The sequence below is a fragment of the Desmodus rotundus genome, chromosome 3 (genome assembly GCF_022682495.2).
Source record: "Desmodus rotundus isolate HL8 chromosome 3, HLdesRot8A.1, whole genome shotgun sequence".
Taxonomy (NCBI): domain Eukaryota; kingdom Metazoa; phylum Chordata; class Mammalia; order Chiroptera; family Phyllostomidae; genus Desmodus; species Desmodus rotundus.
In genome coordinates, this window is record NC_071389.1 from 103,254,152 (window position 1) to 103,277,296 (window position 23,145).

Below are 23,145 nucleotides of genomic sequence, written 5' to 3' on the forward strand. Positions count from 1 at the left end.
ACTTTGTATGCATTTATAAGTTGTGTGTATATGTGTGTGTCCGTATGGATTATAGGTATGGATATGTGTATACATACACACACATATGTAGAGTTGGAAAGGTCATAAACTATCTTAATTATCAGTTACCTTTTCAAAGCTACTATCATTCCATGAACAAATGGTTAATGTCTCACTACTCCACAGTGAGACCAACTGTCTCATGGCTGCTATAGATGGTGCCCTCGGTGACATTACATTCAGCTTAGGGTCTCATTGTAAAACTTGATACTTATATTGTACATATATTTTTTAACAGGATACAGTAGAGAAGATTTGTATAAAGGAAATAGGAACAAAGCAAAGGTTAGTACCTAAAATATAAAATCTGACAATCATTCAATGGGCATTATAGCTTTTTTATGGCTTCAATTTTCATTTAAAATGTGAAACAATTACAGGTAGCTGTTTAATATTTAAGATTAATTAGACTAAGACAATTTTCTCTTCTTCAATTTTGGTAGCTTCTCTCTCAGTATGTCTATCGAGATGCCATATGTGATTGAATTCATTTCTAGTGATACACATCAATTGAAAAAAAAGGTTGGTAAATCTTTGCTTTATTTCTTAAGAGCTCTTATTTTAACATTAATTTATGTTATGGAAGAAAGATATGTACATGGTATAAAGAGTGAAATGATGGTACCGACAGCTTCTTACCAGCAGCAGCAGTCCCAAAACAGTGAACCTCTTTCATATTTTGGCTCTTTTCTGGTGTCCTCCAAAGTTTTAAATAAAATTTTTTGCCGTTTGTTCTTGATTCAACTGTTTCAGATATATTCTTTTGACTTTGTGTTAAGGTAAATGAAAATTTAACTCCCTTATCCTCTTCACTTTCCATACTCCCCACCATTCCAAAAGTTATATCACAATTTTGCGTTAAATTAAGTCACTGTTTACCTTATTATGACTGTGTAAATGATGTTTACTATTGAACCAAGAAATGTATTGTGATCACATTTTCTTTTTTTTAACCTCTTTTTATAGTTTTTCCTGGGAAAAGTTGAGTTGTTTATTTGCTGACTTCTAGCACACATCTGCTCTAACACATAGATTAAAACCCCTCCCCATATTATTTTCATACTGTTGAATGCTTTAGAGAATCCATTAGTTTGTGCCTCCCCACTCCAGACATCCCCCGCTCTGTCTCTCCACTCCACCCAGCTTGGCTACTATGGGGCAGCTGTTATCCAAGGGCCTACCTTGACTCTTCTTTGTAGGAGTTTTATCTTCATCCTCTCTCTTGTTTTGTTCCCTCCATTTGGCAGAGTTCCCTCATTTCCTTCCTAAGTAAGAGTGGTGGGCAGTGATGTCAGAAAATATCCTTGTTCCATGTGCTCTTCTTGGTGAGGTGCTTAATTCTGGGTTAGAAATCATCCTCTCTCAGAATATTGAGGACTTTGTCTTGTAAGTTCCAATGTTACTTTTGAGAAGTTAAATGATATTTTATTTGATAAAGGCAAAGAACCTTCTTTGCCTTTAGTCTGTTATGTTTTTCTTTTTAATTCTGCAAGAATTTCAGGTCTTCTTTTCATCCTGGTGTTCTGAAATTTCATAACAGTGTGATATTCATTCATTGTATGTAAACTGTAGGCTTGTGTTCTAGGAAATTTTATTTTATTTTTTAAGTTGGTCCTGTCTCTTTTGCCTTTCTGCAATGCCTTTCAGTCAGGTGTACACTGGATTGAACCCCTTATTTTTTTTTAATGTTTTCTCTCCTATTGGCCATTTATTTTATTATCCTTTTGTCTTTTTTTTTTCTGAGTGATTTTTTTCAATCCTAAATTCTCCTGAAATGTTTATTTTAGTACTTGTATATTTTTGTTTCTAAGAGCTCTTTTCTGTTCTGTATTCCTTTTTCTTGTATTACATTTTGCGTGCTTCATAGATGCATTATCATCTCTTTCATCTCTCTGAAAACATTTATAATACATTTTTTGTTCTGTCCTCTGTGTTGTGTTTTGAGTTCCTTCTGGTATTTTGTTTGTTTGGTCTCCGTATGTCATGTTAGAGGCTTTTCCTCAAATGTCTGGGTGATCTGTCTGTGTTCATATTTAATTGAGTCACAAGAAAGCCAGTTAGATGCTCTGAGGGTAGTGGGGTGAGTGTACCAGAGGCCACCAGCAGCTGATTGGTGGTAAGTAGCATGGTGGTGTTTTGGCCACTTCTGTGGTTATTCAGAACACCTCCAGGATGTTCATAAAGTATGACAGGGAAGGCAACTGAGGGTCCTATATTTTGGAATGCTGACTATCACTTCAGTCCTATTTGTAGCCCTGTGCTCCTGTGCTCCATTATGCCTATGGTTCCAGAGTCTGATTCCATTTGGTTGAATTTCTCTAAGTAATAAATCTCCACTATTTTTCAGTGAGAGAATAGGGTGCTAGCTCTTGGTACCAGCTACTTGGTTTCTTAGGACAGGGAGAGGGCCCGAACGTACAACAACTTAGTATATAGTGTGTTCATGAGCATTGCTGCTTCCTGCAGCACCTGGTGCCTCACCTCTGTGTGAGCCACCCCAGGTTTCTGAAAGACCACTGAGTCCACTACGGTGGCCATGCCCTTCCATGACCTAGAAGATGATTTCCAACTAGGATTAAGTACCTCACCTGATTGAGAGCAGCATGTATTAGAATAGGGTATGTTCAGACATTGCTGCCTATCACTCTTACTCAGGGGTTGCTTCCTGCACTTACCACCCCTCTATCAACTTTCCTTACTCTTAAACTTATTGACATCGCTCGTCTGCTATTGTCTTTATTTCTGTTCTCAATATCTTTATGGGTTTAGACCCTTTTCATTGCTTCCCTTTTATTGTAGGTAATGGAGGTATCCACATAGATTTAATCCATCCTAAAGAAGAAGCCCTTTGCTTCAGAGAGCTTTTGCTGTATAAGAACCAATCCCAAAACTTTGCGTTTTAACACCAGAAGCCTGTGTTATTTCTCACAGTGTGTCAGGTGGCTGGGCAGTTCTCCACTGGGCTGGAACAGGATGGTCTAGAATGACCTCACACACGTACCTGGCCTAGTGTCAGCTGGGGTGATAGCCATGTATCTCTTGTCATCCAGCAGGTGAGCTCAGGATTGTTTATATGACGGGAGATCCCCCCCAAAACAGAATTTATTTATAAAAAATTATGTATTCTTACGTGTTTAAACTTTGGTCAACTTCAAAGTATTCTCCATTTGATGCAATACACCTATTGAGACTTTTTTCACTGCTCAAAACAGTTTTTGAACTTATTGATTTTGATGCCTTTTAGTGCAAGGGTGTCAAACTCATTTTCACTGGGGCCACATCAACCTTGTGGTTTCCTTCAAAGGTCCAAATGTAATTTTAGGACTGTATAAATGTAAGTACTCTGTAACAGTTAACTGAGAGCTCGGCACTGCCACCTCAGAAACAAGGTGCCAGGCTGGATAAAACAAGGTGGAGGGCCGGATTTGGCCCCTGGGCCTTGTGTTTGCCACCTGTGTTTTAGTGCTTCTGCTGGTTTTCATTTTACCTCTTCTACGTCAGCAAAATGTTTCCCTTGGAGGACTTTTTATATCCAGGGAAACAAAAAAATGTCACTAGGGGACAGATTGGGTGAATAGGGAGAGTGGGTCACACCAGTTTTTGATGGAAAACTTACGAACACTCGGTGTGGTGTGGGCAGGTGCACTCGGAAATCCCCCATCTTGAAATGGGCAAACGTGTTGAAAGAATCTTCAAAAACAAATTCACTGAAGCTGAACACAGCATCTCATCACAACGCCAGCTGGTACACTGATATAGATGGGTTCCTAGAACACTCATCTAGTGGGGGAAGCCTGTACTACAAAGGGGCTCACCTTCCAGAGTATAATTCCAGTTTGGTGGGGGGATGGTTTCCCTTCTTACAGTAACAAGATTTTTCAGTAGCAATGAGGGCAGGCACCACTGCACAAATGTGAGCCTTCTCAAGCCTCACATCTGCCAATATCCCATTGGCCAAAGCAAGTCATGTGGCCAACTCCAGAGTCAAGGGCAGAGGAAAAGATGCCGCCTTCTGACAGGAGCTGCAAATCACATTGCTAAGGGTAGCACACCAGAGCGGAAAGACTCTGTGGTCATTTTATAATCTACTACATTGTCTTTATGATTTTAAAGCTTAGTATCTATATTTTTATATATATATATATATTTTTTAAAGATTTTATTTATTTTATTTTTAGAGAAAGGGGAAGGGAAGGAGAAAGAGAGAGAGAAACATAAATGTGTGGTTGCCTCTCACGTGCCCCCAATTGGGCACCTGGCCTGCAACCCAGGCATGTGCCCTAAATCGAATCAGTGACCTTTTGGTTTGCAGGGCAGCACTCAGTCCACTGAGCCACACCAGCCAGGCAGCATCTACATGTTTAAAAATCGTTTAATATTGGCCCTGTCTGGGTAGCTCAGTTGATTAGAGTATAGTCCCAATAACTCCAAGGTAGCAGGTTCAATCCCTGTCAGGGTACATACAAGAAGCAACCAATTAATGCATTAATGGGTGGTACAACAATTTGAGGTTCTCTCTCTTCCTCCCTCTCTCCCTTCTTCCCTTCTTTTCTCTCTCTCTCTCTTTAAAATTAATAAATAATTTTTTTAAGTTTGAAGTGATTTTATATTTATAAAAATATAAAGTTAAAATAAGGTATAATCCTAAGATTTCTGTTGAGTTTTTCATTTCACTGTTCTAAGTTATTACCGTCTGGTGTAGCAATCTCCAGAGAAGTGTAACTGGATTGACAGATTTGTTATCTTTGGACCCAGAGTTTGAGGCTGTCTCAAACTTACCTAAATTTATATCAACCTTAGAATTTCAGGAGGGTAAGTGATAAGATACTGGTCACACTTCTAAAACCTATAGTTCATGATTTTAGAATTTGTTACTACAGTGTTGATTCTTAGTGGAGCTATATAAATTATGCAAGTCTTTGCTACTTGACAGGTAAGTACGTACTGGTACTGTGATATTCCATTATTCACTTTGTTGTCATGGCTGTTTGTTTGTAGAATACAGACTGCAAAGCTGTGATTAGCACCATGGACAGGAGCTCCTTAGACAGCAGTGGATTTTCTCTCCACATTGGTTTGTCTGATGCATATCTCCCAAGAATGTGGGTTGAAAAACATCCAGAAAAAGAAAGTGAGGTATAGTCCTTCTTACTTAAAAGTAGAAAGCTATTGAAAAAATATTTCAGAATAAATTATTTAAACTCGAAAATTATTGCAAGTCTTGAAAACTAGCATTACTAAATGAGCTCTCCTCACCCCAAGATTCTACAACTAAAATTACTGATAATATCAATCATGACAAACTTCTGAGGTTTCAACCAAAGCCTTGTGGTTTAGAGCCTTGTAAAGATTATAAATTGTACCTTAATCCCCACCAAAAGGACAATCTGCCTTTAGATATCTGCCTTCACATGATGCACCTATATAGTTTTTGTAGTTTTCAAATATCAAGCTACAAAATTATTTATGGCCATATGACCATTTTGTATGGCTGTGACAGAAAAAAATCTCTTCTGAAAATAAAAATTGAGAGTGAAATCAGCAAGATCGCTGAATAAATGCCCCTTGCATGTATTTTCCCCACCAACAGTAATTTGACATCTATCCATCCATCCTGCCTATGTGAGAGCTTTGGGATCCAGTTAGGATACTGTGAAATCCCAGTGCACTCCAAACCCAGGAGAGTCATTTTGAGTGAGCAGGCTCACACACAGGCCACTGACTTGCTGGCAATGGTCCTGGCTGCTGAAATGGAAATAGCTTCGTATCCCTGGGAAATTGGCTTCAGCCCTGTTTGGCTGGGTCCTGTCATCAGCATCATATGCCATGGGACCCAGGAGAAGTCAGGTCCACTTCAGCACTAAGTAATAGGCATATAAAACTTGGTCCCAGTTGTGAACCCTGATATGGCCAGTGAACTGGATCTAGCCACTGTCAGCTATGGTCCAGGACCCCCTGGAGGTAAGGACACCAAACTTGGTCAGTGTACAAAAATCAATTGTATTTCTGTATACTAACAACAAACTTTATGAAAAAGAAATAAAATAATTTATTTACAATACCATCAAAGACAATAAAATACTTAGGAATAAATTTAATCAAGGAGATGGAAGATCTGTACAATGAGAACTATAAGACATTGATAAAAGAAATTGGAGAAGACACAAATAAATGGAAAGGTATCCTATGATGGAACCACAAAACACCACAAATAGAGAAATCTTGAGAAAGAAGAACAAAGTTGGAACCATTATACATCCTGACTTCAAATTATACTACAAAGCTATAATAATTACAACAGTATGGTACTAGCATAAAAACAGACACATAGACCAATGGAACAAGATTCAGAGTCCAGAAGTAAACCCATGCATATATGGTCAACGAATATTTGACAAGGGGGCCAAGGATACTCAATAAAGAGAGAGAGCTTACAGGCAGTGAACATGTGGAGATTCCAGGAGACTGTCGGGGGGAGAGGGTGCGGAAGCTCTGTGTCCTCTGCTTCTCCATTTGGCTGTTGCTAAGTTATATCCTTTTTTTAAAAAAAAAAAAGGAAGGAAGGAAGGAAAAAAAGAAAGAGGGGGAGAGAGAAAGAGGAAGAAAGACAGAGAGGGAGAAAGGAAGAAAGAAAGAAAAGAAAGAAGAAATGGTAATCTTGTAAGTAAAATGTTTCTCTGAGTTCTGTGAGTTGCTCTGGCAAATCCTGAGGAGACTGTTGGAACCTCTAATCTGTAGCTGGTAGGTCAGAAGCGATCAGAAATAGAACATCAAAACTATCAGTGTTGCTCCATGATCAGGGATGTGGGCTGGAATGATTGGAAATATCAAGGAGGAACTGGCTGGAGTTCTGGCCAAGATGGAGGTGTAGGTAGAAGCCCTTCACTTCCTTACACAACCAAAAGGAGGATAACAACCAATCTAAAATCAATAAACAACCAGAAGTTCCAGAAAATCAAACTGCATAGAGCTCTGACAAACAAGGAATTAAAGAAACAGTCAGCCAGAACAACCAGACTGGTAAGAACCCATGGTGAGGTGGCGAGCCACTCGGGTGGGACCTGCTGAGAGAAACCCCCACAAGACAGCGGACTGCATGGGCAGTGCTGGCTGAATGGGAAACTGAGACTCAGAACTGACTTGGAATAGGGCAGTTGCTGCAGTTCGAGAAACTCCCAGTTCCTTGGAAAGTGGGCTAGAGCCGGGCAGGCGAGCTACATTGTTCCCTCTCTGGCCCCTCCCCCAACAGGCAGCACCACAACGCAGCAAGGAGGGTTGCCCTGCCCTGGTGAATACCTAAGACCTTACCCCCTTACAACATAACAGGTGCACTGAGACAAAGAAATATGGCCCAAATGAAAGAACAGAGCAAAACTCCAGAAAAAGAGCTAAGCCACAAGGAGATAGCCAATCTATCAGATGCAGAGTTCAAAACCCTGGTAATCAAGATGCTCACAGAACTGATTGAGCTTGGTTGCAAAATAAAGGAACAAATGAAGGCTGCCCAAAGTGAAATAAAGCAAAATATTCAGGGAACCAACAGTGACAGGAAGGAAACCAGGACTCAAATGAACAATTTGGAACAAAAGGAAGAAATAAACATCACACTGGAACAGAATGAAGAAACAAGAATTCAAGAAAATAAAGAGAGGCTTAGGAACCTCTGGGGCAACTTTAAATGTTCCAACATCCGAATTATAGGGGTGCCTGAAGGAGAAGAACAACAGCAAGAAATTGAAAACTTATTTGAACAAATAATGAAGGAAAGCTTCCCCAATCTGGCAAAGGAAATAGACTTCCAGGAAGTCCAGGAAGCCCAGAGACTTCCAAAGAAGCTAGACCCAAAGAGGAACACACCAAGGCACATCATAATTGCATTACCCAAGATTAAAGATAGAGAATCTTAGAAGCAGCAAGAGGAAAGGAGAGGGTTACCCACAAAGGAGTTCCCATGAGACTGTAAGCTGATTTCTCAAAAAAACCTTATAGGCAAGAAGGGGCTTAAAGAAGTATTTGAAGTCATGAAAGGCAAGGACCTACATCTAAGATTACTGTATTCAGCAAAGCTATCATTTATAAGGGAAGGGCAGATAAAGTGCTTCCCAGATAAGGTCAAGTTAAAGGAGTTCATCATCACCAAGCCCTTATTATATGAAATGTTAAAGGGACTTATGTAAGAAATTGAAGAAGATCAAAAATATGAAGAGTAAAATGAACAAACTCACAACTATCAACAACTGAACCTTAAAAAAAAAACCCAAATTAAGCAAACAACTAGAAAAGAAACAGAATCAGAGAAATGGAGATCACATGGAGGGTTTTCAGTGGGGAAGGAGAGGGGAAGAATAGGGGAGAAAGGTACAGGGAATAAGAAGCATAATTGATAGGCATAAAATAGATGGGGAGAGATCAAAAATGATATAGGAAACAGAGAAGTCAAAGAACTTATATGTACAACCCATGAACATGAACTGAGGCGGGGAATGCTGGAGGGTTGTGGGGTACAGGGTGGAGGGAGGATAAAGGGGGAAAAATCAGGAAAATTAATAGTATAATCAATAAAATATACTTAAAAAATAGAATACTCAATAAGGAAAGGTTAGTCTTTTCAATAAATGGTTTTGGGAAAACTGGATAACCACATACCTTTTTAATGGGCCCCTATCTTACACCACTCACAGAAATAACTTAAAATGGGTTAAAGACTTAAATATAATTTCTGAAACTATATAACTTTGAGAAAAAAGCCCCTTGACATCGGTCTTGGTAATAATTTTTTTAATATGATACCAAAAGCACAAGCAACAAAAGCAAAAATAGGACTATATCAAAATAAAAAGCTTCTGCACAGCAAAGAAAACCATCAAGAAAATGAAGAGGCAGTCTATGGAATGGGAAAGAATATTTGCAGACTATATATATCACATAAGGACTTAATATCTAAAATATGTAAGAAATTCATACAATTCAAGAGCAAAAACACTAATAATCTGATTTAAACATAGGCAAAGGAGAGAACCAAGATGGTGGCGTAGGTAGACACACTGTGCCTCCTTGCACAACCAGAACTGACAGAAAATCCAACAGCAAGGAAGTCCGACACCAAGTAGATAAAAAAAGAAACATACATCCAGACCGGTAGGAGGGGCGGAGACGGGCACCGGGGTGGGACCAAGACTGGCAGAGTGTGGGAAGAATGGGGCAGGCACTCTGACCACTAGCAGACCCTGCAGCCCCACATTCGTGCACAGATAAACCGGGATGAACGGTGGGGAGAGAAGCAGACCGCGTAACCCAGGGCTCCAGCGTGGGGAAATAAAGCCTCAAACCTCTGATTGAAAGCCCCCGTGGGGGTTGGGGCGGCAGCAGGAGAGACTCCCAGCCTCACAGGAGAGGTCCTTGGAGAGACCCACAGGGGCCTTGGGCGTGCACAAGCCCACCCACTTGGGAACCAGCACTAGAGGGGCCCAGTTTGATTGTGGGTAGCTGAGTGAAAGATTGAAATCCGGTGGAGAGGGGAGCGGGCGCCATTGCTCCCTCTCGGCCCCTCCCCCTTGTACAGCGTCCCCGCACAGCGACCACCCCAGGGAACACCTAGGGCTCCGCCCCTTTAAAGTAACAGACGCGCCAAGACCAAAAAAAAAAAAAAAAAGGCCCAAATGACAGAACACTTCAAAGCTCCAGAAAAAATACAACTAAGCGAGGAAGAGATAGCCAACCTATTGGATGCACAGTTCAAAACACTGGTTATCAAGATGCTCACAGAATTGGTTGAATCTGTTTGAAAACCAGATGAAAAAATGAAGCCTATGCTAAGAGAAACAAAGGAAAATGTACAGGGAACCAATAGTGATGGGAAGGAAACTGGGACTCAAATCAACGGTGTGAACCAGAAGGAAGAAAGAAACATCCAACCAGAAAAGAATGAAGAAACAAGAATTCGGAAAAAAGAGGAGGGGCTAAGGAACCTCCAGGACATCTTGAAACGTTCCAACACCCGAATTATAGGGATGCCAGAAGGAGAAGAGGAAGAACAAAAAATTGAAAACTTCTTTGAACAAATAATGAAGGAGAACTTCCCCAGTCTGGCAAAGGAAATAGACTTCCAGGAAGTCCAGGAAGCTCAGAGAGTCCCAAAGAAGCTGGACCCAAGGAGGAACACACCAAGGCACACCATAATTACACTACCCAAGATTAAGCAGAAGGAGAGAATCTTAGAAGCAGCAAGACAAAAGGACACAGTTACCTACAAAGGAGTTCCCATAAGACTGTCAGCTGATTTCTCCAGAGACCTTACAGGCAAAAAGGGACTGGCAAGAAGTATTCCAAGTCATGAAAGGCAAGGGCCTACATCCAAGATTACTGTATCCAGCAAAGCTATCATTTAGAATGGAAGGGCAGATAAAGTGCTTCTCAGATAAGGTCAAGTTCAAGGAGTTCATCATCACCAAGCCGTTGTTATATGAAATGTTAAAGGGATTTATCTAAGAAAAAGAAGATAAAAAATAGGAACAGTAAAAATAACAGCAAACTCACAGTTATTAACGACCACACCTAAAACAAAAATGAGCAAACTAGGCAAACAACTAGAACAGGAACAGAACCACAGAAATGGAGATCACATGGAGGGTTGTCAATAGGGGAGTGGGAGGGGGAGAGAGGGGGAAAGGTACAGAGAATAAGTAGCATAGATGATAGGTGGAAAATAGACAGGGGGAGGGTAAGAATAGTGTAGGAAACGTAGAAGCCAAAGAACTTATAAGTATGACCCATGGGCATGAACTATAGGGGGGGAATGTGGGAGGGAGAAGGTGGGCAGGATGGAGTTGAGTGAAGGGGTGGAAATGGGATAACTGTAATAGCATAATCAATAAATATATCAAAAAAATAAACATAGGCAAAGAATTTGAATAGACATTTTCCCAAAGAGGACATACAGATGGCTAATTGGTACGTGGAAAAAAAAAAGTGCTCCACAACACTGATCTGAGACAACACCTCACACCTGTTTGAATGGCTATCCTCAAAGAGACAAAAGACAACAAGTGTTTGAAAGGATGTGAAGAGAATTCTTGTGCAGTATTGGTGGGAATGCAAATTGGTGCCTTAACCCAGGGAGTCTTCACGGTGTTTATAGGGAGGTCATTCCTTACGGTTAGTCTATCCCAAACACATGTATGCTGTTTGGAGAGATTGTGTAGGTGGGTTTTTGGAGCAAAATGTTGTGGTCATTGGCACATAGATTTGTGCTGTTTTGAACCAGCCAGACTGGTTTACATTATGAGAAGCATTAGCCCAGCGCCTTTCTCCCCTTGCAGGCTTGCATGCTCGTTTTCCATCCAGACCTCAACATCACGCTCCCTGATGCAGCTGAGGAGAGTGAAATGGTTATATGTCTCGACTGCTCCAATTCCATGGAGGGTGTGACATTCTTTCAAGCCAAGCAAATTGCCTTATATGCACTGTCCTTGGTGGGTAAGAAGCAGAAGGTAAACATTATCAAGTTTGGTTCAGGTGAGTGCTCTTCGACTGGCATCCACAGTGAGCCTCCTCCTTGATATCATGTTTATGGGTAGAGATGACGGCTGTCAGTGTCCTGACCTTACCTTTGTGGTGACAATTAACATAGCACAGTGTTCAAGAATTCTGGACCCAGGTCCCTGGGTTCAAATCCCAGCTCTACCACTTACTAGCTCTGGGTGTCCTCTTGGGCAAGTTACTTGACCTTTTTGTGCCTCAGTTTCCTCATCTGTATTCTGAGGGTAATAATAGTTCCTACCTCACAGTGTTGTTGTGAGGAGTAAGCTAATGGATGTAAAGGATTTGAAACAGGGTGTCATTCGTAGTCAGTGCTAAATAAAAATTACAGTCATTATCACCCGCTAGACCAAACTCTGGACCTTCGGTCTGATGGTTATGAGGGTCCGAAGGATATGGACAAAACATTTGAGATTAGCACTATAGTAGAAAATTTATAAGGAATGTTCTCAGCAAGCATGAGATCAGCCCTATTAGGAAATAGGTAATGCCACGTCCTGATGGGGGCCCAGGACCATATCAGCCACCAGAAGAAGGCACTGTAGCGATGAGAGAAGGACCAGAGTGCAGTGAGGGACGTCATGTCCTGTTGGTTCTTCTGTGTCATTCAGCAAAGGCCCAGCCCCTTTATGAAGGAGCCAGGGTCTGCCACTGCTGCGGGCAGAGGTAATGGAAAGAGAATGTGTCCCTCTCATGGCCAGGCTGCCTGTGTTATTGTGGTGCCTGCATCTGACTTTGCATAAGCAATCTGCTACAAAACGGAGTCCGCACACATAATTTGACTCAGAACCTTTTGCACAGTAAAGTGCATAGTTTGCACTAAATTTATTTTTTAAAGGAATACTGTGGTGATTTTAACTTACATGTTAAAATCATCGAGCATCATTGTTTGTTAGTAGTCAATAAAGTGAATAGTTAATGGCAACACCTCACACCAATCTCATTACGCAGGATACAAGGAGTTATTTCCATTTCCTAAGTTCATCACAAGCAGTGACATACCAGCTGAGTTCATTACGGTGAGTAAAAGCCCCTCCTTCTCCTTCTGAGTCTCTCCCTGTGTGTTTTTAGCGGGACCGTCCAAAAGAAACACTGTCACAACACCCCCAGTCCTTCCACTTTGTGTGTTGGCGGGCTCTTTCATTTCACTGATGAAAGCAATGTGAACTCACTGAAGAAAAATTGGAAATTAAAAAGGGAAGAAAGAAAATATCACCCACGGTCCTACCAACCAGCATTTACAGTTTAGCAGTGTTTTCTACTGTCCCTTTTCTCCTGTGTTTTATATGGAGCACGCTCAGTACAACCAGTCACCACTTCAGTCTAGGCTGGCAGACCGAGGGGTATTTAATGTAATAGTTCTTTGAAAGCCATAAAAGAGCAGATAAGTGCTGATTGATAATATTGTAGTTACTGTGTGACATGAAATAAACTCAAAGGATGTAAATGCAGTTGTTCCACAAATGTTTAATTAGAGAAAAGTACCTTTTCAGTGATGATACTTCTACACCCTCATTGAGAGACATGCTCAGTAAATGACTAGAGTGAACATTGAATATCCCCAAAAAGGGATAACTTTCCTTTTCATTTTCTTCAGTCTGCCTTGCCCACCATGGGAAACACCGACTTCTGGAAAACGCTTCGATATTTAAGTTTATTACCCCCCTCTCAAGGGTTAAGGAACATCCTCCTCATATCTGACGGCCACCTGCAGGAGGAGGGCCTGACTCTGCAGCTTGTGAAGAGGCACGTGCAGCACACCCGCCTGTTCTCCTGCGGGGTTGGGTGAGTGGCAGGTCATTGCCCGTGAAGGCCACAGTGGGAAGCAACCTGGGAGGGGATGTCTTGGCCCACAGAGGGTTCTCGGCAGTTGTGAGGTTGATACTTGTGTAGAGAAGCTGTTTAGGGTACAGTTATGGAGTCCTGGGCTGTGAGCCAGACTGCCTGGGTCTCAACTCCAGGGCCTGCCATTTATTAGCTATAACCTTGGGCAGTTTGTTTAATTTCTATAAAATGAAGGTGATGATGTAAACACTACCTCTGAGGATTAAATGAACTCATGTATAGAAAGCACTTAGACAAACTGGCCCATAGCAAGCACCAAATCAATGTCAGTGTTATTTTGCATAGAAGTCCAAATATCCAACCTATCCTGAGAAGCCCAATGTGGTTTCTGACTGGGGCTGCAGGGCCTGCTGCTTTAGAGCCCCACCCCGCTGCTCTGCTCCTCACATCACCTTACCACCGGTGAGGTTCACGTTGTCAAACCCTGAGATGTACGGAGAATCTTTCTCTGGGGAGTGTAAACCCTATTATGTTGGAATAAACCCCGTCCACAATTATAGGTAGGTTTTCTGGTTGAACTGAGGCATATGGTATAAATACAAGGAAAACACTAACCAAAGAGGTCAGACTGGTGTTTGCACAGAGCATACCTGTCCTGTGCCTCCCTGTGCTCCCCGCCCACAGTCACCCTCCTGGTAAGCAGTCACCAGGCCTCCCTTCCCTCCCACTGTGCTGTCCTAGGCCCCTGGGCTTCTGTAGTGATCTGAGCCCTTAATGCCCCTGGATGGCTCTCCCTGCCTGCCCAGAGCGCTCTTTTCTCTGTGCCTCCTCAGTCCCAGCTCCTAGTCCTGTTTTCTATAATCTAAGGCCTAACAGGGCATTACATAGCAACCAGGAAGTATGTCCAACCCACAGTGAATAACTTGCACCTTTTGATACCAGGTGGCCAGCCCTAAGCCTGCTGCAGGGAAGTGTCTTCTCCCTGCTGGAGTCAGTACCCTATGTCATCTTCCTGGTCACAGCAATACCTGCCTGCTCCCCACACTGTGTGTCAGGGGCCTGCTGTGCTGGGGTCAGGCTCAGATGACTCAGCATACAAGACACTGTGTATTTGCTGAGGGTCTGTTACAGGACAGACACTGCTCAGCTGAGGCTGCAGTACTGCATGTGGGAGACAGAGAGCAATCTGGAACCTCAAAGGGAGGTGGGGTCCTAAATGCCGGGCAGGAAGGAAAGGGGCTATGAGGGGTGACTGTGCTGGTTGACATGACCCAGCCTGCGGAATTGTAATTGTTACTGACTTTCGGTCCAGTTTTTAGGACCTTTCTAAATGTTTCTGCCTCATTTATGTTCAAAAACTCCAGCAAAATGCTGGGAGCTCTCCAGGAGTGGAGACTATTCCTCCTGCCATAGTAACAAGTCCACACACAGAAAAGGTTCCAAGTAGCCCCACCAACTGATAGAATTTATAAAATGCAGATAAACTCCAGCTGAAGGATTTTCTAATCAGTGTTGCAATCACCACCAGTTAATTTCAAGGGCTGAAGACAAATCTAATCTTTATCAATATGCTAAAATATGTTTCAGAGATAACTTTCTTAAGTTCTCTTTCTGAAAAGTTATTGATCATTTCTTTAATATTTCAGGAGGAAACTCTTTAAGAAAGTCATTCTTGATAGGCATAGTATTATTGTGAGAAATTTAATACAAATTGTCATTTAAATGTCAGATTATCTTTGCTAGGATGATAGTTACTTATTTATATCTTTTGCCATCTAGATGTGGATCAGATTTCAAGCCGCAGACTTTATTAACCCCTATGCCATTTCTTGGCCTTTGGAATAAAATTTGGGTAGCCTTGACACTCCTTGAAAGTAGGTTGATCTTTATCAGCATTCTGGTACTTTTTGGGATTTTTTTTTCAGAAGAGTCATCTGCTTCTTCCTTCGGTAAATCGGAAGTCAAGAATTTCTGCTTTTATTCTGTTATGAGAGAGAAATAAGCCCTGTGATGTGTGCAGCTTAATTGTTACCCAAACCTTTTGATGTTTCATACTGTCTGTCATATGTTTTATCTCCTGAACCTCAGCTATAGAAGAATAAATTCTTCTTTATGTAATGTCTCTTATCTTGGGTTTTGAACTGTGTCAATCTTATTAACTACATGGACTTCTAAAATGTTTCTAGAATTTCTTAAAAAGTAATACCTGTGAAATGTGATTAGTTCTACAGCAAATCGTCATATCTTAAGGACTCTGTCCCAATGTGGTGCTGGACTATTTGAATATTTTAACTCAAAATCCAAACATAGTTGGAAAAAACAGGTATGTTTCTCAAATACATTATTACTAGTCTTATGTTTACATGTGGAAATGTTACCTTTGTACATTCATGTTTTCATGAAAGGGAACAGGAGCTAGAAAGAGACAGAGGCCCCACAATGTGCACCCACCTCTGCTGACCCCTGACCTTCTCCCTGACAGGAACACAGTGAATTCAAAATTGGGTCATTCTCCTAGCTAGTAGTTTTGATTTCTGCTTTATCAAATGTAGTGGGTTGACTTTTAAAAGTGAAGTATTATACATGTTTTACTAAAATTAATTTTTATTGGGCAAAATAAACATAAAAGTTGCCATTTTAATCATATTTAAGTGTGCAGTTCAGTGGCATTAAGTATGTTCACATTGTTGTGCAGCTGTCACCACACTCCATCTCCAGAACTCTTTCATCTTCTCGAGCAGAACCCTGTACCCATAAGACAACAACTGATTCTTCCTCCCCCTTCCCTGGCAACCACCCTTCTACCTTCTGTCTCTGTGAAGTCGACTGCTTTAGATATCCCTTGCAAGTGGAATCTTACTGTATTTGTCCTTTCATGCCTGGCTTATTTCATTTGGCATAATGTCCTCAAGATTCCTCCATGTGGTACCATGTGTCAGAATTGTCTTCTTTTTTAGTGGCTGAATAATATTCATTGTCTGTATCTACCACATTTTGTTTATCCATTCATTTATTGGTAGACAGTTGGGTTGTTTCCACCTTTGGCGGTTGTGAACCACGCTGCTATGAGTGTTGGCACAGAAGGGTGGTTGGAGACGCTCACTACAGTTATTTTAGGCATATACCCAGAAGAAGAATTACCGACTCATATGGTAATTTTAGGGTTAGTTTTTTAGGGACTGTCATGCCACTGTTCATGCAGTTGCTGCGCCATTTCATTACATGTACCAGCCATGCACCAGGGTTCCAATTTTTCTACTCCTGGTCAGTCCTTATTTACCACTTTTTGTTTTTGTTTTTATAATAACCATGCTAATGGGTGTGCATTTGTGTCTCACTGGGGTTTTGACTTGCGTTTCCCTAATGACTAATGATGTAGAACATCGTTTTATATGCTTATTAGCCATTTATGTATCTTCTTTGGAGAACTGTCTACTCAAGTCTTTCATAGGATTAATTTTTATAACTGGAATTTACTCCATGCCAGAGCTGTATATTAGTAATTAACTAATGCAATAATTTTAGGATGTTTTGTACATTTAAATAATGTGCTAGTGCATACAAGAAAGAGTTATCAGTCCCAAAGAATAGAATGTAAAGCTTAAGTGTTCGGTAACTATTTTCTGAATACAATATTGAAAGAGAAATAATTCTTCTTTAACAAATAGATAGAAGACCAAATGACGCGGTCACGATCCCCAAGCTGCCACTCAGTCTCTGTAAAATGGCATCAGTTCTGTGCAGACGCACCGGAGCCCCTGCAGGCCCCAGCCCACGTGCAGGCCTTGTTCCACCATGACCAGCTCCTGGTCTACAGCTTTACTCCTCACTGTACTCAGGTAAAGAGGCACATAGTTTGTTTCACTGTGGGAAAAGCAATGTATTTTGCTAGTAATTTTCTTTTCTGTCTGTTTTTTTTTTTTCCTCTCCTTCCCCAGATCATAATATGTTGGCAAATTTTCTCCTTCTGGAAACACAGTGGGTGGTTTACTGGGGCCCTGGAGAACCTTTTAATTTACCTTGAAAAGAGAAAGGAAATCGCTAAAAGAATCACTGTCAGACTGACCGAAATACTGGGGAGTAGAAAAGCTAATAAGGAATTTTTTTTCCCATTTCAGGCAACTCTACATGCATTAATTCAAGAAAAAGAATTTTCTACAATGGTATCAACTACTGAACTTCAAAAGACAACTGGAACTGTAAGATTCAAAACTTAAATTGTGGACCTAGTGCTTTGAAAGCTGTAATAATTTTATATTTTAATGTACAATTCTTGGTATGTTTCCTTTGTTATTACTGTTTTTCTGTGTTGACATCTCAGTAGAAATGAGGACAGTTTCCTTCAGTTTCTTTTCTGTTTGAAAGATTTTATTTATTTATTTTTTAGAGAGGGAAAAGGAGAGGGAAAGGGAGAGAAACATCAATTGTTTCTTGCCTGCCCCCAACTGGGGACCTCTTCCCTACCAGACATGTGCCCTGACCAGGAATCACAGCAACTTTCGCTTTGTGGGATGATGCCCATCCAATGGAGCCGCACTGGTTGGGGCACCTATGTTATTTTAAAATAGTAAATAACAGTAGTAAACTAAATAAAACATTTATTGAGGCTGTGCTTATTTTTTCTACTTTTGGATTAAGAGCAAATGAATTAGCACCAAAAAGTTTGTAGTATTTGCATTAGTATTTAATCTACTGTAGTTAGACCTAGAAAATTCCTATCTGTGCTATAGTATATGTAGCTTGTTTTTCATAGGAGTATTTGTAAAGCCAGAGAAACCACTTCCCAAACGTTGCTGAGTTTGGGGGTTTTTGTTTTGTTTTGTTTTTTTAAATACAATATGGCTTTTCAGCACTCACTGAATCAATAATTATTACTTGCCAGTGTCTTATGTATAGAACATAAGGGCATTCCATGTTATTTAAAAAATTGAATCTCAAGCAGAAATAAAGTAAAAGGATTTTACCTGGGAAGGTGTAATTTTTCATAAAAGCACAATTTTTATAGTTGTGCTTCCTTTGTGAACTGTGATCTGATCAATAACACAATTATAAGAGTTGGACTTCTGGAAATTGAAGCAGTCATCAAGAAACTCCCATCACACAAAAGCCCTGGACCAGATGGTTTCACAGGAGATTTCTACAAAGCATTTAAGGAAGAACTAACCCCTATCCTTCACAGACTATTCGAAAAAATCCAAACTGATGGAAGACTCCCAAACTCTTTTTATGAAGCCAACATCATCCTAATCCCAAAACCAGATAAAGACACAACGAAGAAAGAAAACTTCAGGCCAATATCGCTGATGAACATAGACGCTAAAATTCTCAACAAAATATTAGCAAACCGCATCCAGCAATATATTAAAAAGATCATCCACCATGACCAAGTGGGATTCATCCCAGGGATGCAAGGATGGTACAATATTCGCAAATCAATAAACATAATACATCACATCAACAACAGCAAAGACAAAAATCACATGATCATATCAATAGATGCGGAAAAAGCATTCGATAAGATACAGCACCCATTTCTGATAAAAACACTCAGCCAAGTGGGAATAAAGGGAGCAGTCCTCAACATAATTAAGGCCATATATGAGAGACCTACAGCCAGCATCACATTCAATGGACAAAAACTTAGAGCTTTCCCACTAAGATCAGGAACAAGACAAGGATGCCCTCTCTCACCACTCCTATTCAACATAGTATTGGAAGTCCTAGCCACAGCAATCAGACAAGAAAAAGCAATAAAAGGCATCCAAATTGGAAAGGAGGAAATGAAACTGTCACTGTTTGCAGACGACATGATAGTGTACATGGAAAACCCTATAGACTCCACTCAAAAACTACTCGACCTAATAAATGAATTTGGCAAAATAGCTGGATACAGAGTCAATACCCAGAAATCAAAGGCATTCCTGTACACCAACAACGAAACTGCAGAAACACAAATCAGGAAAAAAATCCCATTCGATATAGCAACAAGAAAAATAAAGTACCTAGGAATAAACCTAACCAAGGAGGTAAAAGACCTGTACTCAGAAAACTACACAACACTGAAGAAAGAAATTAAGGAAGATACAAACAAATGGAAGCATGTACCATGTTCATGGATTGGAAGAATTAACATCATCAAAATGGCCATACTACCCAAAGCAATTTATAGATTCAATGCAATCCCTATTAGAGTACCCATGACATATTTCACAGATATAGAACAAACATTACAGAAATTCATATGGAACCATAAACGACCTCGAATAGCAGCAGCAATTTTGAGAAAGAAGGACAAAGCAGGAGGTATCACAATACCTGATATCAAACTGTATTACAAGGCAACGGTAATCAAAACAGCCTGGTACTGGCATAAAAACAGGCTCATAGACCAATGGAACAGAATAGAGAGCCCAGAAATAAACTCAAATCTATACGATCAATTAATATTTGACAAAGGAGGCAGGAGCATAAAATGGAGCAAAAACAGTCTCTTCAACAGATGGTGTTGGGAGATCTGGACAGCTACGTGCAAAAAAATGAAACTCGATCACCAACTTACGCCATACACGAAAATAAACTCAAGATGGATAAAAGACTTAAATATAAGCCGTAACACCATAAAAGTCCTTGAAGAAAACATTGGCAGGAAAATCTCAGACATTCCACGCAGCAACATCCTCACAGACACATCCCCTAAAGCAAGGGACATAAAGGAAAGAATAAACAAATGGGACCTCATCAAAATAAAAAGCTTCTGCATGGCTAAAGAAAACAGCACCAAATTACAAAGAGAACCAACAATATGGGAAAGCATATTTGCCAATGATACCTCAGACAAGGGCCTGATCTCCAAAATATATAAAGAACTCACACGACTCCACTCCAGGAAGACAAACAACCCAATTAAAAAATGGGCAAAGGACTTGAACAGACACTTCTCCAAGGAAGACATACAGAAGGCCCAGAGACATATGAAAAGATGCTCAGCATCACTAGCCATCAGAGAGATGCAAATTAAAACCACAATGAGGTATCATCTCACACCAGTCAGAATGGCCAACATAAACAAATCCACAAACAAATGTTGGAGAGGATGCGGAGAAAAGGGAACCCTAGTGCACTGTTGGTGGGAATGCAGACTGGTGAGGCCACTGTGGAAAACAATATGGAATTTCCTCAGAAAACTAAAAATGGAACTGCCCTTTGACCCAGCAATTCCGCTGCTGGGATTATACCCTAAGAACACTGAAACACCAATCCAAAAGAATCTGTGCACCCCAATGTTCATAGCAGCACAATTTACAATAGCCAAATACTGGAAGCAACCGAAGTGCCCATCAGCAAACGAGTGGATCCAAAAACTATGGTATATTTACACAATGGAATTCTACGCAGCAGAGAGAAAGAAGGAGCTTATACCCTTTGCAACAGCATGGATGAAACTGGAGAGCATTATGCTAAGTGAAATAAGCCAGGAAGTGAGGGACAAATACCATATGATCTCACCTTTAACTGGAACATAAGCAATAGAAGGAAAAAGCAAACAAAATATAACCAGAGACATTGAAGTTAAGAACAATGTAACAATAGCAAGGGCGGGGGTGGGGGGTGGGGGCGGGGACAGTAGGTAGAGGGGATTACAGGAACTACTATAAAGGACACATGAACAAATCCAAGGGGGAGGGTGGAGAGGGGGGAGGGAAGTGGGTTCACCTGGGGTGGGGTGAAGGGATGGGGGAAAAGGCATACAACTGTAATTAAATAACAATAAATAAATTAAAAAAAAAAAAAAAAAAAAAAAAAAAAAAGAGTTGGACTTCTCATTGAAAGTGGATATGGCCATTTAAGATCTGTTCTGTTTTGTAGTCATTTGAGAGGAAGAGGAGGGAGCCCTTCTTCTTGCCCTTCAGCATGGAGACCACACTCATTCGAGGGCATCACAGCACTAGGCTGGCTCTTCCTACAGTAGAACAGTTTAAAGTTTTTGAAATACATTGAACTGGCAAAATGGTCTTTTATAGAAAAAGCAAAACTGTAGGGACAGAAAACAGGTGAGCTGTTGGCAGGGGCTGGAGGTGCCTGCAAAGGGGCACGCAGGGTTTTATAAGGTGACGGGACTACTCTGTCTTTATTTCAGTGGTGGTCACACAATTGCATACGTTTATTAAAACTTACCAAACTGTACACTTTAGAATAGTGAACTTTAGTGTATGTAGATTATACCTCTGTTTTAAAAATGGGTTTCTGTGTATGAATGTAATTAAAACACATTACAATCTTTACTTCTTTGATGCTCACACAGATGATTCACAAGCTGACAGCACGAGCTCTGATCAGAGATTATGAAGACGGTATTCTCCATGAAAACGCAACCAATCATGAGGTCTGCTCTTTTCACAGCAAAAATCTTTGTGCTTTGTCCATGGTTCTTCTTAAATGGGCTTTTCCACGGACCTGAAGAGTGAGGCTAGCAGGATGGAGTTACATGCAGTATCAGGGGCATGTATTGTCATGTCGGGGTGCAGGGTGCTCTGTGGCTTCCTGAGAACTCTGTGGTGATTGTGCCCATCAGAGAGAGGCTGGAGGAGGGCTCTGAGAATATCTGTCATCAGAGCTCTTGCGTGCTGTTGATGGTCATAGTCCCCTTGTCCTGATGAAGAGCCAGGTGCAGGACAGATGGGCGACCTCCCTATGGACACACTGCGCAGAAAAAGCCACCTTACTCCCTCCTGTCTAAGCTGACAAGGCTCCAGGCTGAGGGTTCCACTCAGCCAGGACAGCCCTGCTGGCCCCTCTGAGGCTCTGATCTAAAATTAGTTTAGAAGCATTAGGGCTCAATGCCATCCCCAAAAGAGGGTACCAGCATGCCATACAGAGCCACTGATTCCCTTGCAAACACTTAGCACTTGTGGTATGTGGCCTGTGCCTTCAGCAGTTTCCTGTGCTGCCCTTCCATTACAGCCTTGAGTTCATTTTGCTTACTGCCCTCTTATCTCTGGGGAACCTGACCAGCCACCAGACAGTCCTGAATAAGGCACTTCACCTGTCCTTGCCTTACAGTCTGATCTTGAAAGTGGGGCACATAGACTTCCTGTAAAAGATTTCAGAAGTTCAGCACACTCCAGAGTGAGAGTTCTTTGTAATGTACAAAGGGCTCTGTAAATAGAATTATTCCTTCTAGGACTTGGCTGCTCAGTTGAGTAAAGAACATTTAGTCACCAACTTGAGATATTTAGACAGGGACATTGACTCAACATTTAGTTTGAAATTCTGCTTATGAAATGATTTGCTTTTTATAGAATAACACCTTTTAGATTACTTAATACACTTCTAATGAAAAATAAAACAAGACAGGTTTGCATTTGTTTTATTCTATTCTAGATGAAGAAGCATATCCTAAAATCTCTGATTATTCGACTCAGTAAAGAAAACTCTCTCATAACACAATTTACAAGCTTTGTAGCAGTTGAGAAAAGGGTACGTAATATTGTTAATTTATGTTTCTTGTGTTTCTCTTTTTTTAATCCTCACTTGAGAACATGCTGATTGATTTTAGTTAGAAGGAGGAGGGGAAGGGAGGGAGATAGAGGGAGAGAACATTGATGTAAGAGATAAACATCAATGAGCTGCCTCTCATACATGCCCTGACCGGGACCAAACCCACAAGCTAGATATGTGTCTTAACCAGGAACTGAACCTGCAACACTTCAGTTTATGGGACAATGTTCCAACCAACTGAGCCATACTGGCCAGGACCTTGGT

General features: G+C 40.9%; 1 protein-coding gene across 4 annotated transcripts in view; it reads left to right on the top strand.

The window, feature by feature from the left end:
• Positions 1–23,145, top strand: part of PARP4 (poly(ADP-ribose) polymerase family member 4) — a 138,576-nt gene that overhangs the window by 79,886 nt on the left and 35,545 nt on the right. For all 4 annotated transcript variants that reach the window (XM_045188066.3, XM_024551062.4, XM_045188067.3 and 1 more), the window contains 11 exons: positions 299–345; positions 504–582; positions 5,059–5,196; positions 11,379–11,574; positions 12,550–12,617; positions 13,196–13,383; positions 15,607–15,706; positions 17,052–17,222; positions 17,502–17,582; positions 21,686–21,766; positions 22,765–22,860. In XM_045188066.3, the coding sequence (XP_045044001.2) occupies positions 299–345; positions 504–582; positions 5,059–5,196; positions 11,379–11,574; positions 12,550–12,617; positions 13,196–13,383; positions 15,607–15,706; positions 17,052–17,222; positions 17,502–17,582; positions 21,686–21,766; positions 22,765–22,860 (1,245 nt within the window). The remainder of the gene's footprint in view (positions 1–298; positions 346–503; positions 583–5,058; positions 5,197–11,378; positions 11,575–12,549; positions 12,618–13,195; positions 13,384–15,606; positions 15,707–17,051; positions 17,223–17,501; positions 17,583–21,685; positions 21,767–22,764; positions 22,861–23,145) is intronic.